Below are 20,948 nucleotides of genomic sequence, written 5' to 3'. Positions count from 1 at the left end.
GATCCTTCGGAAATGGAAGCGGAAGAAATCGTAGAGCATCGAAACTCGATTGTGGCTCCGTCCATTTTTTTGATCGTCATTGCTTTTCAGTTTCTCGCCGGATGGCTGGATCACCTAAAGAAGGTTCGTCTTTTCCTTGATTTTCTTTTTTCCGTCCGAATCTTTTTCATGTTTGTGTAATCTGTTCTTCTTCTTACGTTTCAACCTTAAACTTGTCATTAATAGTTTAATTTTGAGTTGTACCTCAAATTTCGGACTGTAGTGCGTTTCAGTTTTTCGTTGACAAACTTCAGAATGCAATATAGCCAACTGAGCTTCATTAAGTTCACAACATTGGATTGGAGACGTGGCGATTTGATGATTAGTTTAACGACGTGATGGATTCAATCTGGAGATCTATTGATGTTTTCATTCTTAATATCTAAGAATTTGCATTGTTATAGTTGTTGTCCGTCCAATCTTGTCAACGTGCTTGTTTTGACACAATCGTGTTTCAATCATGCATGTAATGTTCAGCGAGGTTCCAACAATCAGGTGGAAATGGAGTTGCGCAAATCAATAAAGCAACTTCTGAGGGAGGCAAGCACCTTATCTCAGTACGTAATTTCTCTACCTCGGTTCAAGGTTAAAAGTGCATAATTCGGTTCAAATCACTTATCCTGTACGATTGGTTATAATTCTTATGACTATCTTGGGGATCATGTTCACTTGCTTTTTCGTTCGTGTAGACCATCTACATTTGCACAAGCTGCATTTTTTTTTTTTTTTTTTTTTTTTTTTTTTTTTTTTTTTTTTTTTTTACTGGTGCGTTGTTAAAAGAATATTATGAAATGCTTTATAAAACTTCTTATCCATAACCGGTAGGTAAACAATTTTGCTATTGTAGTATGGTAAGGTTTGCTATATGAATCATCGATAAGCAGTTATTGAAGATATTGCTTGAAGTATTGACTGCTATGTGATATAGTATTCTCAGGATTTGAAGCTTAAGCAACCATTTAGCTATTGACCATTGAAAAGAATGGTTCTCAAATTTAAGAAACCATGGTTTATAGGCTCTAAACTAATAATAACGCGGCTGTGTATGCTGGTAAAGGTGATTACCACTGCTTCCAATTGAACTGGGTATCTATGGATGCAAATTCATCCAAGACGGTGCTCATGCTGCCAGTCACGATTTCATATTATGGATTATGGTCCTTTGTATTGGGTGGAGTCCCTTGAATGACCTCTGATCTGTAGTATTCTTCTGCATGGGCGGGAACCGAAGAAATTTTATGTATGTCATAGCAAGTTGAAAGCAAACTTCTCATTGGTAAAATTGGTCTTATTCTGGGAATCATGTTGAATGTAGGCATCAGCCCAAGCGAATTGGAGAATTTGATGTGGTCTATTTTTAAGTATTAAAAGCACTTCGTGATTGAAGTGTTGACATCCAACTAATACAGGCTTTGAGTTTGACGTAGATTAACTCATGTCAGTATGTTATGACATGCTTTTAATCCCTCGAATCTAACATCGCCCAAAATTGTTCCTGAAATATTGTATGTAGTTGTAGTTTTTGACTGCCATGTTTTCATGTTTATGTCTCGTTGTGTGTTTATGTATCTATTTCTTTGGTTACATTAATTCCCTTTTTTGGCCCTTATTAGATACCATTTTACAGTTACTTGTGAAGCACTGATAATATATGGGATTTACCAAGGTTATCTGTTTTCAATAATTTGTTTCAAGTTTTCCAACTAGCGAGAGTAATGTTTCGTGAACTTGTATTTTTCTTTTGTCTAAAATCCAATATCACTCAAAATGCATCTTGAAGACAAATTGTTATAAAAGAACAGTAAAATAGCCATACTTATCAATATACCGTAGCCTTGACTTATGTTCATTTTATTTCGGTCGTTTTCTCCCATTAATTGCTTCCCATCCCTTGAGTATTACTTAATAAGATGCTTCAGATTACACCTTAGATTCTATTTGAATGACATTGCTTCCACAGATCAAGAATCTCGTAGCAAGGAGATCAAGTCGTCATATGGTTTATATAGTCGAGTACTGCTGATATCAAAGGTTATTATATTATTACTGAATTTTCTAAGAAGTGTGTTCATATGTTGGATGTTTTCTTAAGTAAATATCTTGTGGTCGTGTAGGTTTTGATATATATTGTTCTGGTTTGCTGGTTTTGGAGGGCTTCTGTTGCCACTGTGCCCCATCACCTTGTACAGCCATTTGGTAATCACTCTCACCGCCAGCAGGATTTCTGAAGAACAATTATTTTAGAGAAATGTCATTTCATTTTAAATTTTAACTATTACTTCTTGATACTCTCCCTTCTGCAGGAAGATTTTTATCTTGGAGGGCTGGAGGTACGGTAAATGATTACGTGAAGGTAGAACAATAATCACTTCTCAATTACCTGCAAATAACTCTTAGATCATTATGCGTTTCTTTTATCCCTTGAGAATAACATACCTGATACCACCACNGGAGTAACAATATCGATTTCCAATAACTTACGGCGTCTGACAATGACCTCCATTTATCACCGCCAGCCTTCCCAACCTGTTCATTTGCCCAAACGAGAACGCGTTTCAAAATCTATGAATTCCCTAAAAGAAATGAAATAAAAAAGGACGCAGATCTAAAATCACTTACAGCGGCCACAGATTTGTTGTTAGGATGCTCCTTTTTGTACTGCTTCCTAAACTCCTCCCTTTATTTTTATGAACAACAAAATCGAACTAGTAAAAATTCGGCAAAAAAGTGACCTCTACTAGACGTTAAAAACACGGATCTCAAAATATATATACAAAATCAGTAAACTAGAGAGAGAGAAATACATGAAAACGAAAAAAGCACTAGCAGGCCTCTTCGGCTTGTTAGGATCCTTCGCAGCCTTCGCCGATTTCTTACTAGCTCCAGCACTTTTGGTCTTCAACCTAACAAAATTTTATTAACAAAACACATATAAATCAACCGAAAGCAGAACCAAAGATTAAAATTACGGAAACATAAAAGCAAACCGCCTGCTCCAAAACACACAAGCAAAACAAAAAACAGATTATAAAAATAAAAATAAAAAAAAAATAAAAAAAAAGGCTAAAGTTAACAATGAACTCACTTAGAATCGGCCTTTTTAGGAGCCGCCTTGGATTTACCGCCCTTCATGACGAATCCTGCAGAAAAACAAGCGAAAAATAGGTTAAAAAACCGGAGGAGAGACGGACGAAGAAGAAGCTTGCAAGCGGCGGAGAAATTAGGAGTTTACCTGTAAAACTCTAGGGTTTGGGAGGAAGATAAGGAGATGTAGGTTTGCTTGGTTCGTGTTTGGCGTTAGGGATTTGGCTTCACTGTTATGTGGAAAGGCTTTGAAGAGCAAGAGCGAGAGGGATATGAAGGGGGGGAGTCGGTTTCGCTAGAGAGAGAAAAGAGAGAAATCGCGAGATCAATTGAAGTCTGGGTTTAGGCGGGATTTCAAAAATCTTTTGCCACGTCATCGATCCGCGTCCTCGTTTCTCATTGGCTCCTCTTTGCCTCTTCCCTTTAGCTTTCCGCTCTTTTGTGTTTCCTCTGTGTGTTGTTTGCAATTTCTTCGCTGTGAATTGTTCCATCTAAGCAGATCCGGCACGTGAGTTAAAGCCCGTTGTTTTGCTATGAAATGACCGATTTGCCCCTCCCTCGTTCCATATCGTCCCTCCCCTAGTTTACAACTTATCAGAATAAACGTGATAAAACGATTAACGCGTCTTGAGGTCATCATTGATCTCACTAGTTGAGGGTATTTTTGTAACTTCAGTTCTTGTTAAGATATTTTATTTCTTCCATTAAAACGCTGCGTTTTGTATCTCAACAACTTGGGCTGGGCCTTGGATTTGAAGCCCATTTCTTTATTACGGAGCCCAATGCCTGGCCCAACTTCTTTCTGAATAACCTTCGTCGTCGCAAGATTTTTGGATTCGTTAATTTACGGTGGCGCCAAAGAGATCCTTCGGAAATGGAAGCGGAAGAAATCGTAGAGCATCGAAACTCGATTGTGGCTCCGTCCATTTTTTTGATCGTCATTGCTTTTCAGTTTCTCGCCGGATGGCTGGATCACCTAAAGAAGGTTCGTCTTTTCCTTGATTTTCTTTTTTCCGTCCGAATCTTTTTCATGTTTGTGTAATCTGTTCTTCTTCTTACGTTTCAACCTTAAACTTGTCATTAATAGTTTAATTTTGAGTTGTACCTCAAATTTCGGACTGTAGTGCGTTTCAGTTTTTCGTTGACAAACTTCAGAATGCAATATAGCCAACTGAGCTTCATTAAGTTCACAACATTGGATTGGAGACGTGGCGATTTGATGATTAGTTTAACGACGTGATGGATTCAATCTGGAGATCTATTGATGTTTTCATTCTTAATATCTAAGAATTTGCATTGTTATAGTTGTTGTCCGTCCAATCTTGTCAACGTGCTTGTTTTGACACAATCGTGTTTCAATCATGCATGTAATGTTCAGCGAGGTTCCAACAATCAGGTGGAAATGGAGTTGCGCAAATCAATAAAGCAACTTCTGAGGGAGGCAAGCACCTTATCTCAGTACGTAATTTCTCTACCTCGGTTCAAGGTTAAAAGTGCATAATTCGGTTCAAATCACTTATCCTGTACGATTGGTTATAATTCTTATGACTATCTTGGGGATCATGTTCACTTGCTTTTTCGTTCGTGTAGACCATCTACATTTGCACAAGCTGCAAAACTTCGGAGATCGGCTGCCGCTAAGGAGAAGGAACTGGCAAATTGTGAGACTAATTAATTGATCCCCAAAATCTCATATCTTCCTTCAATTTACTTCTTCTGTTGTTTTTTTTTTTTTTTTTTTTTTTTTTTTTTTTTTTGTTTTCATGTTTATGTCTCGTTGTGTGTTTATGTATCTATTTCTTTGGTTACATTAATTCCCTTTTTTGGCCCTTATTAGATACCATTTTACAGTTACTTGTGAAGCACTGATAATATATGGGATTTACCAAGGTTATCTGTTTTCAATAATTTGTTTCAAGTTTTCCAACTAGCGAGAGTAATGTTTCGTGAACTTGTATTTTTCTTTTGTCTAAAATCCAATATCACTCAAAATGCATCTTGAAGACAAATTGTTATAAAAGAACAGTAAAATAGCCATACTTATCAATATACCGTAGCCTTGACTTATGTTCATTTTATTTCGGTCGTTTTCTCCCATTAATTGCTTCCCATCCCTTGAGTATTACTTAATAAGATGCTTCAGATTACACCTTAGATTCTATTTGAATGACATTGCTTCCACAGATCAAGAATCTCGTAGCAAGGAGATCAAGTCGTCATATGGTTTATATAGTCGAGTACTGCTGATATCAAAGGTTATTATATTATTACTGAATTTTCTAAGAAGTGTGTTCATATGTTGGATGTTTTCTTAAGTAAATATCTTGTGGTCGTGTAGGTTTTGATATATATTGTTCTGGTTTGCTGGTTTTGGAGGGCTTCTGTTGCCACTGTGCCCCATCACCTTGTACAGCCATTTGGTAATCACTCTCACCGCCAGCAGGATTTCTGAAGAACAATTATTTTAGAGAAATGTCATTTCATTTTAAATTTTAACTATTACTTCTTGATACTCTCCCTTCTGCAGGAAGATTTTTATCTTGGAGGGCTGGAGGTACGGTAAATGATTACGTGAAGGTAGAACAATAATCACTTCTCAATTACCTGCAAATAACTCTTAGATCATTATGCGTTTCTTTTATCCCTTGAGAATAACATACCTGATACNCCCCCCCCCCACTTTGGAACAAGATGTTAATCCCTTGAGAATTAGTAATGTGATTAGGGTATCAAAGTACACAGTAGCACTTAGCTAGAGGAGTTGTTTTGTGGGTTTGTTACAATCGAGTGAGCGAGAATGGTTAAAGGTGGGCAGTTGTTTAGTAGGATTTATGCTTAAGTTAGTATGCTCGAAGGAGGACGTTCCAACTACCTCAAATACTTGGGGAGTTATATTGTAATTCCATCATCTTTTATCTTTCTATATATCTAGGTTCTACTGGCTAGCCACGATCACGTCTGCACGTAATGAGAATATGTGAATATGAGAATATGATGATTCTTAGCTCTTCTCTAATGATGAACTGCAGGTTGGAATCATACCTTGGTTGATACTATCGACAAGGGTTAGCAAATTTGTATGTCGAGTCGCCAATTAAAAATGTGATTGAAGGTAAAATGTGATGTTGATGATCACATGCTCTGTAAATTATTTGGCAAGCGCGGTGTTTTCCTAAATTTCAGTGCAGGGAGGCTGGAGAAGTTAATACAGCCCCCACCACTTTTTCATTTTATGTTCAAATGAGCTTCATCATTGTCGTTTTTTCCCCCTTTTTTCTCTCCCATATATTCCATTCATTCTTTTTTTGGTGGACTCTTGCTCTTGGGTACCGTTTATATGTTTTTTTGTTACTTCATAGAATTATGATATTCGATATATAGCTTGGTTGCATATGCACAGAGTACGGGGTGATTTGTTTGCATTTGTATCTTTTCGGGATGAAAATATTGAACATGCAAGATCCCGTTTGATAACGATTTTGTTTTCCGTTTCTTGTGAGTATTTTTTGTAACTGGTTTTGTTTCTCGGGAAATATTTCTTAGACTAGTTTATAATGTGATGATACATTTTCTTGGTATACTAAAAGTTCAAACTTCCTTTACCAAAGTTGGTAATGTCAATGTTGTAAACTGCCATAGGAGGACAATGGTTTTTAGTTATATGAAAATAAAGTAATTATGAAATTTCCATTTATTAGCACACTTACCAATTTTAAACAACTTTTGAAAATCTCAATCGCTAACCACTTTTGAAAATGTTGTTGGAAAATGTAAAAAAGGGAATGCATAAATATATCTATAGAAATTTCCTTAAATCAAAGTATAAGGGAATATTGCTAGCAAATATTCTTCATTTTATCTTATTATATATCATCGTGAACTTCAATTTTAAAACGTGGCTATCGGGAGAAGTTTTCACATTCTTATAAAAAAACTATTTCATTCTTCTCTCCAACTGTGTGGATCTCACGATCCATAAGTTAGGAGCCCAACATCTTGATAAGTTTTCACACTCTTATAAAAAACTATTTCTTTCTTCTCTCCAACCGTGTGGATCTCACGATCCATCAGTTAGGAGCCCAGCGGACCCGAGAGATAAACTTATANTTTTTTTTTTTTTTTTTTTTTTTTTTTTGTGAATTAATACAAAGAAAAATAAATAAATAATGATTGAAATATGAGTTAAGTAGCAGAGAAAAAATATAAGAAATTTATTTAAGAAGCGAATGGAAAATAAGTCTTCAAAGTCAAATGGGAAATTCAGAGGAAATGGAAAACTTCGAAATTTCTATTAAGTAAATGAACAAGAAAGAAAAATCAACATTTTTCTCCTCTTAATGTCCTTTAATTTAGGGGATGTTCATGCTTTTATTTGTTTTTATTTTTCAATAAATAAAATAAAATATAAAATTAGAAATTCCTACTTATATTCCTTTTTTAGTTTTATTATTTGGTTTCTTGTCAAATTCACATACAAAAAAAAATGGTTGATCTCAAGAATGTTTTTATAAATTCTCGTTTGCTAAAACGTTTATATTTCAGAACCGAACATAAATGTCATTATCTAATAAGAGGAAAAAAAAGTTCAAGATTATGAGCTAGCTTCTTTATAATTTGTACGAAGTTCTCGTGAAACTCATCAAGTTTGAAATTTTTGCATAATCATAAATGAAACAAAATTCAAAACTCTCCAATTTTATTTTTCTAAATTATAAACTTTTTGTACGATATAATCACATATATGAATAATAGAAAGACCCACACGTTCGAAACAACTCAATTTAAATTTACCCGTGCCTAATTCTATCGTATTGTACCATGTTAGATACTCATTGTAATTTATCTCCAAATCACCGTCTCATTATAGATAGTTTACTTGAGCACACAGATAATCATTAAAAATGTTAACCAAATAACAATATAGCACGTTTATTATGATAATACTGAATATTTGACATCATAACAAACATTGTCGACATAAGTACCAACATAAAATCAAGCGTGCACATAAATTCTAAATTTTGTAAAAAAGAAAATTATTAAATTAATAAAATACTCGTAAACTTTATATTTTATCTAAAAAAATATATATATTTAAAAATATTTAATGGTATTTTTGAAATTATTTTAAAAGTTTGGGTATTAATGAAATATTGAGAGTGTATTTTGTTTTTAAATTTAAAGATATAATTAAAATTTTAAAAAGGAAAGTTTGGCGAAGTTGCATAAAAATTTAAAAATTAGGATAGTCAGTCAAGGTACACAGACAGCTATCTGATGTTTGCTTTGTGTTCATAAATTTCATTTTAATTTATTATTTTATGAACTTGTGTCCACAAATTTTCATTGGTGAAATTTGTGGATATTTCTCAATAATTGTTTTCACTTTGAAAGATTGAAACCAGATTTGAACTGAAAAAATTACTTATGAATTGATCGGTAACACTCCCATTCAAACGAGATTCGGGAGAGAAGATTTGGACCCCATAATTTGAGTGAGCCGAAATAACAGATTACAAGATCGAAACGAATTTTCTATTTCACACCCATTGCCCGCGATCAAGGAAGTGGAATTTCCTGTTTTTGATTCCATTGACGTGAAATTTCAAGCTCCATAAATTCAAGAGTGCGCAATCTAATGATAAGCGACGACATTTAGCGCCTTTTCTTTCTCTTTCCCGCTACCTTTTCGCGGATTTTTCTCTGATTTTGTTCTTGAGTTCACTCTCTTCTTCTTCTTCTTCGATTTGCTATACGATACTTGTTGAACGGCTAAATCTGTTGATTATGGGAAACTGTTTAACTTCTTCACCTTGTCATTCTAGTTCCATTCGTAGCCGGACGCTATCTTCTACTCCAGGTGCCATTTTCTAACGATTTTCTGCTTCATTTTCTGTTCTTCGTGTTTCTGCCTTTGATTTGATTGTATCCTGTTGTGCCATTTCTTAGGGACATCGAGCAATTACAGCAGAAACGTAGGGTTTTCAGGTAGTACCAGTAGCACCGCCGGCGTGAGTCAGTTTTCGGAGGCGGCGAGCGTGGATGTGAGCGAGACCTCTCTGAATGGGCAGATCCTTGACTATCCAAACTTGAAGGAGTTCAGTTTCAGTGAGCTGAAACTCGCTACCAAAAACTTCAGACCTGAATCCTTGCTCGGTCGGGGAGGGTTTGGGAAGGTGTATAAGGGCTGTCTAGATGAGAAAACACTGGCTCCTTGTAAGAGCAATTCTGGAATGATGGTCGCCATTAAGAAATTAAATCCAGAAAGTGTCCAAGGTTTTCAGGAGTGGCAGGTAAAAAATTAAGATCATTCATGGATTTCCTTTTAGAGAAGATTCATCCATTACTGTTTTGAATATTGTTTCGATCCTTCTTGCTTTATATGCAGCTGCTAGCTATTGATCATGTAGATTGCCATTATTAGTACTCCCTGTTTTCAACAGAACTATGAACCATTTGCAAATCTAGTATTAGCCTAATTACTGCAAAGAATGATTGATGTTCTCTGTTCTTCATGCCATATTCATTGCTTGTTTGACATTTTTTATGTCTGGAAATAATCATGAACGATTAGATGCCTTTATGAAGTACCTGGCGCTCAAGGTTAAGTTATGTTTGTCAAAAAATGTAGCCTCTGTTATGTCGTTCTTGAGTCATTTATTACTTGAACTTTCTAATTGTGAGATCCCACGTCGGTTGTTGGGGAGGAGAACGAAGCATTATGTGTAAGAGTGTGGGAAACCTCTCCCTAGCAGACGCATTTTAAAAACCTTGAGGGGAAACACAAGAGGGAAAGCCCAAAAAAGACAATATCTGCTAGAGGTGAGCTTGGGCTCTTACAAATGATATAAGAGTCAAACATCGGGCGATGTGCAAGCGAGGAGGCTGAGCCCCGAAGGGGGTGGACACGAGGCAGTGTGCCAGCAAGGACGCTGGACCCCAAAAAGGGGTGGATTGGGGTCCCACATCGATTGGAGAAAAGAACAAATGTCAGCAAGGACGCTAGGCTCTGAAAGGAGGTGGATTGTGAGATCCCACCTCGGTTGGGGAGGAGAACAAACATTCTTTATAAGGGTGTGGAAATCTTTGTTTTAAAAACCTTAAGTGAAAGCCCGAAAGGGAAATCCCAAAAAGGACAATATTTACTGGCGGTGAGCTTTTTGCTTACCTTGTTGACACACTGTTTAAATTAGAAATTTGTACTCTCCCGACATGTATGGTTACGTGTTTCTGCTGTCGGATTTATATCGTTCTGCAAATGTATCTTTTCAATGAGAGTTCACTTTGCAAGGTCTAATATCGTCTTACTGCTCGTATGATATAATGCAGGCAGAAGTGAACTTTTTAGGACGACTGAATCATCCAAATCTTGTGAAATTATTGGGATTTTGCTGGGAGGAGAAAGACTTGCTTCTTGTATATGAATTCTTGCCCAGGGGAAGCTTGGAAAACCATCTCTTTGGAAGTATGATATCCTTAAATGAAGGTTAAGAGATGATCATTCATACTTATCTGTGCTAATCTTTGGTTTCTGTGATGATCAGGGCGTTCTTCCATTGATCCTCTTTCTTGGGAAATAAGGATCAAGATCGCAATTGGAGCAGCTAAGGGTTTGGCTTTCTTGCATGCCTCTGAAAGAGAAGTTATATACAGAGATTTTAAAGCATCAAATATACTTCTAGATATGGTTTGTCCCATTCTTTGCAGTCTTCTTTTAGCTAATTGCAATATTTATAGAATGTCTCTGCTTCTCTGTTCCATTCAGTAAAAATGGTTCATAACAAGCTGAGTCTGGAATTAACTGGTCATTTTGCATTATCCAATTGTGAGAGCCCACATCGGTTGGAGAGTGGAATGAAACACTTCTTATAAAGGTGTGGAAACCTCTCCATACTAGACGTGTTTTAAAACCGTGAGGCTGACGGCGATACGTAATGGGCCAAAGCGGACAATATCTGTTAGCGGTGGGTTTAGGCTATTATAAATGGTATAAGAGCTAGACACCAAGTGGTGTGTCAGCGATAACGCTGGCCCCTAGGGGGGGGTGGATTGTGAGATCTCACGTGTAACACCCCAAGCCCACCGCTTGTCCTTTTTGGGTTTTTCCTTTCGGACTTCCTCCTCAAGGTTTTTAAAACGCCTCAACTATAGAGAGGTTTTTTGTTCCCCTCTCCAACCAATGTAGGATCTAACACTCCAACCCCCTTTTGGGGCCCAACGTTCTCGTTGGCACTTGTTGTGGAAACCTTTCCATAGTAGACGTGTTTTATAGATCATAAGACTGACAGTGATATGTAATGGGCAAAAATGGACAATATCGGTTAGTGGTTGGCTTGGGTAACAAATGTTACATATTTCCTGCCCATTATCATAAATCTTTTGGAAAGTACTGAGATATGTTCATCATTACATATCTTTATATACTCATGGATAAAGATAACACGGTTAAACTTCTCGGTCCGTCCTGTTTTCGTGTCTCATTTCATCTTTCTTTTACCATTCCATCTAAATTTCCCTTTCATATCTTCACCTGCAGAGTTACAATGCGAAAATCTCAGACTTCGGCTTGGCAAGATTGGGGCCTGCAGGTGAAGCATCACATGTAACTACAAGAATTATGGGCACATACGGTTATGTCGCTCCCGAATACATGAATACAGGTGATAATATCTGTCATTATCGAGTCGAATATCTTAACCAAGCTTAGGTGGATGAGTTATGTAAGCTTAGTCTTATATCAATACTTTTAACACCTTAAATTTAATCTCGATCGTCACTTTAATGCAAGTAGAATGACATTTGAGGAGTTTGAACACAAGAGTACTTTGTTCTGTTTGATTGGAGAGAGAAACGAGTGATTTGCAAAAAACAATGACATAGGAAATGTTCTTAGGGTCAACATAGTCATCTTCATTGCTAAACTACTACCAACAATTTTTGCCATTACTGATCTTACACAGGTCATTTGTACGTGAAGAGCGACGTTTATGGGTTCGGCGTGGTGCTGCTAGAAATTATGGTGGGCTTGCGAGCACACGATGCGACTAGGTGCAGCGAACAGCGCAATCTAGTCGACTGGGCTAAGCCACTCTTGATGAAGAGAAAAAAGATCAAAAGTTTAATGGATAGAAGAATAGAAGGTCAATATCCATTGAAAGCAGCCGTGCTCTTGGGAGATCTTACTCTCAAATGCCTGGAAACAGATCCCAGAAAACGCCCCTCCATGCAAGAAGTTCTCGAGACGTTGGAACAGATCGAAAAACTGAAAGACAAACCGAAAGGGTCTAAGATTAGCAACTCACAGTCTAAACAACTTCATCAAAGACACGCAAAAAGTTCCATCGGCAAAAAGGCATTGATAAACGAGGTCACGAGGCGAGACGTATGATTCAAAGGATTTTGGTTATCGTTTTCCTTGCAACTGTCCGGGACGAGATATGATATTTTGGCTTGGGACGCCCAACAGTTAAGGAAAGGCAAAGGTGCCAAGTCGAGCCAAGTTTGTTAACACGTCGTGTAAAATTGTAAGTATTTCTGATCGTGATAGAGAAACTAAACATTTTTTTGTTCGTCTTTGCACATCGGTTACCTTCGAAAGGGATGGCAGGAGACGAGGTAGGAATATATTTGATTGTATGTATTATGAGTCTCTAATGTTTTGGGTGTTTATTGCAATTCCCCCCGAATACAAGGATTAGATAGAGAAATATTTAAAGTTGAAGGACCTAACGAAAAATTTGGAAACCATTGTTTAATCCCCGATCTCCGATTACTTTAGACCTCGTTTACTTACTATGAATTAAAATGTAACAGACGAAATGAAAATCAACATGAACTAAATATGTCGTAATGACAATGTTCTTCGTTCGATTTATATTTAAATTGAAGTATTCAAATTAATATTTAACCTATTATATATATTTAAACCTGCGAGAGAAATTGTTTACTATCATTAAAATTAAAATAAAAATATTATATTTTGGACAGACATTTTTTTAATTATTATTAAATTAAAATTCCAACTAATAATGTCGAATAATTCAACAAATATAGTTGTTAAAAATCAATACGCGTTTTTGCGTTTTTTAATTTATAGAAACGTCAAATTTACGCGGTAGATTTTATGAAAAGACGAACCTTCCAAACATCGATTAATATTAATTAGGTTGCCTTATAAAAAACCCGAATCGCCATTATATAAGACGAGAAGTGCCGGTGTTAATACTCGTCACTCACAAAACATATCCATTGAAGAATTACGAGTCGAGAGTGACCCTCGTCTTCATTTTAACGAAGCATTCGGGTCAGAAGACGAAGAAACCTATTATTGATTACTCGAGCCCAGCCCAGAAGTTCATGTGAGTTTTCCTTTTTCTTGGAAAAGATTTTTCCTCTCTTTTTCAACAAAAATACAAATGAAATCAAGTGGTTTTCTTAGTTGAATATTATGTGGAGTGGAGGGTGTTTAATCAAATTGAAGTGTAGAATTAAATTAATTTATGTTGAAATTAAAATTAATATTTATATTTTGATTCATAGATCTGTAATATTGATTTGGAAATGCAGGCGGCGTTGCCGGTGAGGTGTGGCGGCGATGCCGGAGAGGTGTGGCGGCGTGCATGGATGAAAGGGCTGTTTGGCGTTGTTTGTAATGAAAAATACAATGGGCGCGGAAATGAAGAAGCTTTGAAACGTTGGCACAAAAAAATTGATGGATTTATTCGTATAATTACACAAAAATTTGTTGATGTTAGTTTTGGTTATTATTATTATTATTATTATTATTATACACCCGCCGCCAGGGTTCTCAGTCCTCGTCATCACTTCCCGGCGGCGGATCGGCGTTCAGATCGAACCCCACGCCGCCGGTCTTCTCCGGCGAGTCACCGTCGTCAGCAGTGGAGGGTTGGTTGAGATCAATATCCAGCCCTCTTCGCGACGCCGCCACTTCCTGAGCCACAGTCAGCAAAGTGGAAGCGAGCTGTTGCTGACAGCGGCGAATGTCGAGCTCTGCGGCGGTTGGTGGCGGAAGAGCCCCACGGTAGGTCCGTTCCGGGTGAGACCTCAAGTGCCCAAAAAGTGCTTTCCACGATTTGAACACTTTGTTGCAAGTCGCACATCTAGGCTCCCCTTTTGGAACCTCCGTCAGCTCCCCTTTCTTCTTTGCAGCTTTCACCTGCTGCGGCGGCGGCTGCTGCTCCTCCTCCTCTTCTCCCCCACCTCGTCCTCTCTTTTTCCCTGGCTCGCCCTCGGAACTTCCTACGATGTTCTCGTACGACGTTCCGACATCGAACAGGCCATCCCGCCGACTAGTCTCGGCGGCGGGAGGTACTGGTAGCCTGTCGGAGTAGGATGAGTGTTCCGTTGTGGGGTTAGGGTTATTGTCGCGGTTGTGAGTTGGTTGAGGAGAAGTCGGCCCCGTCGGAGACCTTTCTCCGCCGTGGCGTTGGTCGGAAGAGGTCTCCGGTGGGACATTGGTATTGGCGTTCTTCTCCATGGCAAGATTATGAAGGAAATGAAAGGATTGAGAATAGCAAAAGAGAAGCAATATGCTAGAGAGAACTATTGCTTTGTGGTGACTTTCTTCTTAGGGCTATGCATGTATTTATAGTGAAATTTTACAACCTTTGCTTCAAAAAAATGCCATATCTTTCGAGTTTCGGTATTAATGTTTTAACCAGTTGAGTTATGATCTACGATGTTCGAGTTGATTTGAAGTAGAATCGAACTTATACCGTGAATAATCGATGTTGTATTAATGGTGACAAGTTCTTAAACCAACGGAAAAACGTCTTATTTCGATAAACAACATATTTCTTTCCTCTTTAGTTCACCAAAAATCAACGAATGAACCTAACCGGTCAATACGAAACAAATCGAACTGAACTAATCGAGCTTGTCAAACTAAATTATAGCGAGAGTAAGATTGGTGCACAATTTGATTGCAGTGAAATTGATAGTCTTGTTTGTAGACTTGATCGCAAATCACGTTGGCTCGAGATGCACTGACGATTTCCAATCATTTTTGTTCGATTATTAAGTTATATAAAATGTTTCTAATCTCTCATTAGTTTACATAATTTTAATTTATTATTATACGACTAATTTCAACAACTGACTATTAATGTAACAACTCAAGTCCACCGCTCACCGATATTGTCTAGTTTGGTCTGTTACGTATCAGACAAAGCGGACAATATCTACTAACAGTGGGCTTGAGCTGTTACAAATGGTATCAGGGTTAGTTATTGGACGGTGCGTGACACTGATCAAAATAGAGCTAACCCTCTCTATAGTAGACGCATTTTAAAAATCGTGAGACTGACAACGTTACGTAACAGATTAAAACGAATAATATCTGCTAGCGATGAACTAGTTCACTGTAATTTCCACCGCCTACATAAAATAATAGGCTCTAAATGTTTCTAATTGTATTTTTCATTTTTTTAAAAATTTTTAATTTACTAAAACGTTATCGTTTTTAATTTAAATTTTGTTTTAAATGGTAATAAAGTAAATTGTATTTCGGAGTTAATTAGGTTACTATAAAAGGCTACGTGCATAAGCATAATTTGTCAAATATTAGCTATATACTCCATTTTCGGTATTATTTTATTTTATTTTTGTCACTAAACTAATTTTAACCTCAAAATTAAATTTCATCCACCTAAATCTAAACTTGAATAAATAACAAAATATTACTTTATAATTCGTTGATTTATATTTTTTAACATTTAATTTATAAATTAGTTTTAGCTAATTATTTAAAAAAAAAACAAATAATTCACTTAGTTATTATTTTTGTAGGCTTCTAATTTTGTAATGAAGAATTAATAAATACTTAGAACAAATATTTTAATATTTGAAAATTTTTATTAGATGACAAATTGATATTTGATTTCTTTTAAATTAAATAAATTAGCCAAAAACTTAATTTAATTTTCATTTATTAAAAAAAAAAATGTAACGTATTCATTTGTTTTCTCGATTCAATAAATTCAAAATTCAAATTTTTTTGGTTGGGGTGAGTTAACCTTGGTTGTTTTGGTTTTGAATATTTATTATTATTATTATTATTTTCTTGTTGGTATTAGGAATTTGTTTTAAATGGCAATAAAATGATTATATATATTTTCCTTTTTACTGGTCGATATTTATTACCTTACTGTAAAAAGCAGCTATGTGAGTTTGTAAAATTTTGTCATTATATATTTTTTAAATTATTACGTTAATAAAATGGAAAAAAAAAGCTATATTAAAATATTAACGTTACAAATAAAATAACTCAATTAGTTTTTATTTTTTTTTTCTAAAAATTTAAATGACCTAAATAACCCAAATACAGGGTTATTGTGCTAAAAGACCTAAACCTCGGGCCGACCCAAGTACACCCCATGGCCCAATGAAACTGAAGAGATGCTCGTTGAAGGTAACTCAAATTTCATATTCATTATAGCTTGTTACACTTTTACCTTACTTAAGCATTAGAGTATATGTTATTATCGGATCACTGAACCGTAACACTTGAACAAAAGTGCACAGTGTCTCTCAAGCAGTAAATAAAAAGTATTCTAATTGAATGGAATTAACAAACATTGGTTGAATTCAATGACGAGGTCGAGGTCAAAGTTATCCGTTACCATGGGATATATAAAGTCTCTCAAACTTCATCTCCACTTTCGGAACCTAAAGTTTATGGCACTTTTACTTCTCAATAAAATAAAAATGTGTAAAACAAGTAGAATGATGGAGGGCAGTTTTCTTTGTTTTCCAAGTCACATCTCTATTTTAAAAATAAAAATTTTTGGTGTTCTTTCTAACTCAAATTTATGCATCAATAATAATAAGAAAATAAAAAATTACCATTTTTTAAAAAAATAAAATCACCTAAATATTTATATTTAAATAAATTAAGAAAATACCTTGAGGTTGAACCTGGGCTTGCAAGCTCAAAGGTGAGGGCCGGACTATTCTGGTCTATTATAAAGCCCAATAATATATTGAGGTTCAGTGGGCTTGAACCTGGGCCTGCAGGCTCAAAGGTCTGGGCTGGACTATATCCTGCTCTATTGGGCTGGAATATCCTGATCTATTCTAAAGCCCAAAATATCTTGAGGTTCAGTGGGCTTGAAACTGGGCCTGCAAGCTCAAAGGTCTGGGCCTGGACTATCCTGGTCTATTCTAAAGCCCAACAATATCTGAGGTTCAGTGGGCTTGAACCTGGGCCTGCAGGCTCAAAGGTCTGGGCTGGACTGTATCATGCTCTATTGGGCTGGACTATCCTGGTCTATTCTAAGGCCCAACAATATCTTGAGGTTCAGTGGGCTTGAAACTGGGCCTGGACTCTCCTGCTCTATTCTAAAGCCCAACAATATCTTGAGGTTCAGTGGGCTTGAATCGGGGCCTGCAGGCTCAAAAGTCTGGGCTGGACTATATCCTGCTTTATTCTAAAGCCCAACAATACCTTGAGGTTCAGTGGGCTTGAAACTGGGCCTGCAGGCTCAAAGGTCTGGGCCTGGACTATCCTGGTCTATTCTAAAGCCCAGCAATATCTGACGTTCAGTGGGCTTGAACCTGGGCCTGCAGGCTCAAAGGTCTGGGCTGGACTATATCCTGCTCTATTGGGCTGGACTATCCTGGTCTATTCTAAAGCCCAACAATATCTTGAGGTTCAGTGGGCTTGAACCTGGGCCTGCAGGCTCAAAGGTATGGGCCTGGACTCTCCTGCTCTATTCGAAAGCCCAACAATATCTTAAGGTTCAGTGGGCTTGAACCTGGGCCTGCAGGCTCAAAGATCTGGGCTGGACTATATCCTGCTCTATTGGGCTGGACTATCCTGGTCTATTCTAAAGCCCAACAATATCTTGAGGTTCAGTGGGCTTGAACCTGGGCCTGCAGGCTCAAAGGTATGGGCCTGGACTCTCCTGCTCTATTCGAAAGCCCAACAATATCTTAAGGTTCAGTGGGCTTGAACCTGGGCCTGCAGGCTCAAAGATCTGGGCTGGACTATATCCTGCTCTATTGGGCTGGACTATCCTGGTCTATTCTAAAGCCCAACAATATCTTGAGGTTCAGTGGGCTTGAACCTGGGCCTGCAGGCTCAAAGGTATGGGCCTGGACTCTCCTGCTCTATTCGAAAGCCCAACAATATCTTAAGGTTCAGTGGGCTTGAACCTGGGCCTGCAGGCTCAAAGATCTGGGCTGGACTATATCCTGCTCTATTGGGCTGGACTATCCTGCTCTATTCTAAAGCCCAACAATATCTTGAGGTTCAGTGGGCTTGAACCTGGGCCTGCTGGCTCGGCCCAATGATGGTATGTCTGGGGTTATTCGATTCGATTCCGCCGGTGGCGAATCGGATACAGACGGCGGTTGAAGAGGGATTTCTCTAAAGACCGGCGGCGTAGGCCGAGGCACAGCCACCTCTGTAGTCTTTATTGATCCATATCAATCTTCTCGAGGTAAGATCATCGTATCTTTAAGTTCAAACAACGATCAGCTTTAAATTTATATAAGGAATTCTGAAATGCCACCATAATATGGATTATTCATCATCATATCTTCTTCCTTAAAGGGAAGGGTTGGAGACTGACTGCCAAATGGCCAAGTTTTCGATTACGGATTGGAGATACGGGTACTTTTCCGATAGTAAATGGCAATCTGAAGCAGTTGATATCCATCACGTTGTTGTTCTTAGGAATAGGAGTAGTGGAAAAGGTTTCCTGTTCTACATTCTTGCTGCCCTTGCGTTCTGTTTTTTCATACTCAAGGTAATTTGTCATAATTTTTGATGTGTAGTTTGAAATTCAACAGTACAGAGTTCCTCGTTCTTGCTAATTTGACTCTGATTTCGTGATGTTCATGTCTGTTTCTTTTGTATCCCTGCTTATTTGCTTCCTGTATTCTAAGTATGTTTGTGATTGTTTACTGTTCAATTTTATGGCTTTTGAATATCAGTTCTCTTCCACGTACTTTACTTGAATAGGATCTGATTTTGTACATATGTGTTCTTGAGTTCCAAATATGCCAATTTTATTAATGCCTGTGTCCTTTCTTTGGATATTGTTAAGAAAACTTGCACTAAACAATTCCATAGTTGATTGATATTGATTGAACCGAACTGCCAAAATATTTGCATAAACAAAAGTAATGGTATCAATGGATATGTGAGATCCAACATCGGTTGGGGAGGAGAACAAAATATTCTTTATAAGGGTGTGGAAACCTCTCTCTAGCATACGCGTTTAAAAGCTTTGAGAGGAAAACCGGAAGGGAAAGTCCAAAAAGAACAATATCGACTAGCGGTGGGCTTAGGCCATTACAGGGTAGGATTACTTTTGATATTCTAACAGCACTCTTGGAAATCTGTTGAAGTTTTTTTCAGTGCATGATCAATTAACTCTGGGTTTAACAGGGCCAATCGATCTTTGTTGTCTTATGGTGCTGGATCTTGAATGTATTGTTTGCCAAGAAGCTGTTCAAGGGAACGGTTGAGAAAGGTGAGGAATTGGCGAAGTTCTGTCTCATACGTTATAATTAATGCAATATTGTGATCATTTATTGAAATTTAAGTTCTTTCTCTCATCACTATCCTCTTGATGGATGGGGACGTCTAAATGTGCAGAATCTGTTATGGTTATGCCAAATTTCGGAGTCCAACTCGAAACTCACTATACTAGGTAACTTTTTCCTTCTGTAATTCAGTTTCATTGTCTTGAACTTTCTTATTCAAGGCATCATATATAGCATTGGCTAGTGAAGTTTGGTGATCCTCTGGGATTTGATATCCTTAATTCTTCAATTATTGGGACTACCTCAAACCTTTGCGCTTCATGTTGTCGATTAGTGCCGAATCTAATCGACGTATCAGTTCATCGTTACACACACATAGTCGTGCCTTCTGCATTAGTTTTGCAGATTCTCCTAGGTTCTTATCTGTTCTTTGTCTCTTATTGTAGTGGAAAAGTCATCTGTCGGTTCGTGCCAGTTGATAAAATTTTAAAACCAGTTCTCCTTGAATGCGTGACTCCAGTTACTTGTTACTGGAGCCTGTCTTTGATTATACAAGGGGAAGACAAACTATTGCTGGTTTTCAAGGTAACTTTATTGTTTATTTAAGATTTCCTGGTCTGTCCCATGAGCCATATACGATAATGATGGTAGCAGCGGGAATTTTTCTTGTCACTCGTATCTTATTCGGTGGATCCCTCTTGTTCCTATTTAGCAGTAATAAAGAGGATAGAAAATGTAGAATAAAGGATTGTTTTACTCACCAGTTAATCCCTAAGTTTAAAGAACGTTTACCTTTTTACTAATTAATTTTGAGTTTAGTTTCTATTTGACATCTAGATTTCAAAATGTTACATTTATACTCGTGAACGTTTTCCTAGATTGTACAAAACCGCACTTGTCAAAACGGTGAGTCATGATGAGCATTATATATTGTTGTGTTATACCAGCTGAAAATTATTCTTTCCCCTCTAGGAATTACGTCCACCGGTGAAAATGTTGGTGCCTATCTGGAAGGCTTTATGTGCTGGTAAAAACAAAGAAGCCTGTTCATAAAGCGATCAGCAATTAGCTATAGCTCCCAGCCACAGTCTTGTATGTAAATGTTTTAATGTTAGTAATAGCCTTCATCATTCTTCTCTTCCATTAATTTTTGTTAATCGCAGGTACATGATATCATTGATATTTTAGTAGGATGTATATGGTCTTTCTGTAAGTTTCTTTTGATACCTACCTTTCTTGCACTAGAAATAACACTAAGACAACTATTTCAATATGGAATCTCCTGTAAAAATGGACTAATATTAAAGGAGCAT

The 20,948-nt window shown here is 37.1% G+C and overlaps 5 protein-coding genes across 5 annotated transcripts; 3 read left to right on the top strand and 2 right to left on the bottom strand.

The window, feature by feature from the left end:
* Positions 1-2,404: 2,404 nt before the first annotated feature.
* Positions 2,405-3,447, bottom strand: LOC111800194 (HMG1/2-like protein). The gene is made up of 6 exons (XM_023683787.1): positions 3,272-3,447; positions 3,125-3,179; positions 2,844-2,942; positions 2,659-2,716; positions 2,476-2,565; positions 2,405-2,419 (listed from the first exon to the last, which is right to left on the bottom strand). Exons 2-6 carry the CDS (start codon positions 3,169-3,171, stop codon positions 2,405-2,407), a joined length of 309 nt encoding a protein of 102 aa, XP_023539555.1. The 5' UTR covers positions 3,172-3,179; positions 3,272-3,447.
* Positions 3,448-3,957: 510 nt separating this feature from the next.
* LOC111800404 lies at positions 3,958-6,622 on the top strand. The gene is made up of 7 exons (XM_023684084.1): positions 3,958-4,108; positions 4,502-4,581; positions 4,714-4,784; positions 5,308-5,378; positions 5,462-5,543; positions 5,651-5,700; positions 6,153-6,622. The coding sequence occupies exons 1-7, from the start codon at positions 3,998-4,000 to the stop codon at positions 6,219-6,221; spliced, it is 534 nt and encodes a 177-aa protein (XP_023539852.1). The 5' UTR covers positions 3,958-3,997; the 3' UTR covers positions 6,222-6,622.
* A 1,893-nt stretch (positions 6,623-8,515) lies between these two features.
* On the top strand, positions 8,516-12,792 carry LOC111799865 (probable serine/threonine-protein kinase CST). Its single transcript, XM_023683354.1, has 6 exons — positions 8,516-8,983; positions 9,073-9,416; positions 10,453-10,588; positions 10,668-10,810; positions 11,660-11,783; positions 12,084-12,792. The coding sequence occupies exons 1-6, from the start codon at positions 8,911-8,913 to the stop codon at positions 12,509-12,511; spliced, it is 1,248 nt and encodes a 415-aa protein (XP_023539122.1). The 5' UTR covers positions 8,516-8,910; the 3' UTR covers positions 12,512-12,792.
* Positions 12,793-13,930: 1,138 nt separating this feature from the next.
* LOC111800191 lies at positions 13,931-14,620 on the bottom strand. Its single transcript, XM_023683780.1, has one exon. It carries the CDS (start codon positions 14,618-14,620, stop codon positions 13,931-13,933), a length of 690 nt encoding a protein of 229 aa, XP_023539548.1.
* A 3,857-nt stretch (positions 14,621-18,477) lies between these two features.
* LOC111800156 lies at positions 18,478-20,909 on the top strand. Its single transcript, XM_023683746.1, has 6 exons — positions 18,478-18,584; positions 18,698-18,893; positions 19,538-19,622; positions 19,748-19,802; positions 20,082-20,220; positions 20,608-20,909. The coding sequence occupies exons 2-6, from the start codon at positions 18,723-18,725 to the stop codon at positions 20,686-20,688; spliced, it is 531 nt and encodes a 176-aa protein (XP_023539514.1). The 5' UTR covers positions 18,478-18,584; positions 18,698-18,722; the 3' UTR covers positions 20,689-20,909.
* The last annotated feature ends 39 nt before the right edge of the window (positions 20,910-20,948 follow it).

This window comes from Cucurbita pepo, chromosome LG08, assembly GCF_002806865.2.
Source record: "Cucurbita pepo subsp. pepo cultivar mu-cu-16 chromosome LG08, ASM280686v2, whole genome shotgun sequence".
Taxonomy (NCBI): domain Eukaryota; kingdom Viridiplantae; phylum Streptophyta; class Magnoliopsida; order Cucurbitales; family Cucurbitaceae; genus Cucurbita; species Cucurbita pepo.
Note: the sequence above shows the minus strand (reverse complement) of the source record. Positions and strands in the feature narration are given on the sequence as shown.

Excerpts from the sequence above, each read along its gene's own strand:
- LOC111800404 (XM_023684084.1), top strand. The coding sequence starts at position 3,998 with ATGGAAGCGGAAGAAATCGTAGAGCATCGAAACTCGATTGTGGCTCCG. Across the intron at positions 4,109-4,501 it reads GGCTGGATCACCTAAAGAAG|CGAGGTTCCAACAATCAGGT; the intron begins GTTCGTCTTTTC and ends TGTAATGTTCAG. Across the intron at positions 5,701-6,152 it reads CGGTAAATGATTACGTGAAG|GTTGGAATCATACCTTGGTT; the intron begins GTAGAACAATAA and ends GATGAACTGCAG.
- LOC111799865 (XM_023683354.1), top strand. The coding sequence starts at position 8,911 with ATGGGAAACTGTTTAACTTCTTCACCTTGTCATTCTAGTTCCATTCGT. Across the intron at positions 8,984-9,072 it reads GACGCTATCTTCTACTCCAG|GGACATCGAGCAATTACAGC; the intron begins GTGCCATTTTCT and ends GCCATTTCTTAG. Across the intron at positions 10,589-10,667 it reads GGAAAACCATCTCTTTGGAA|GGCGTTCTTCCATTGATCCT; the intron begins GTATGATATCCT and ends TGTGATGATCAG.
- LOC111800191 (XM_023683780.1), bottom strand. The coding sequence starts at position 14,620 with ATGGAGAAGAACGCCAATACCAATGTCCCACCGGAGACCTCTTCCGAC.
- LOC111800156 (XM_023683746.1), top strand. The coding sequence starts at position 18,723 with ATGGCCAAGTTTTCGATTACGGATTGGAGATACGGGTACTTTTCCGAT. Across the intron at positions 19,623-19,747 it reads CAAGGGAACGGTTGAGAAAG|AATCTGTTATGGTTATGCCA; the intron begins GTGAGGAATTGG and ends CTAAATGTGCAG. Across the intron at positions 19,803-20,081 it reads CTCGAAACTCACTATACTAG|TGGAAAAGTCATCTGTCGGT; the intron begins GTAACTTTTTCC and ends CTCTTATTGTAG.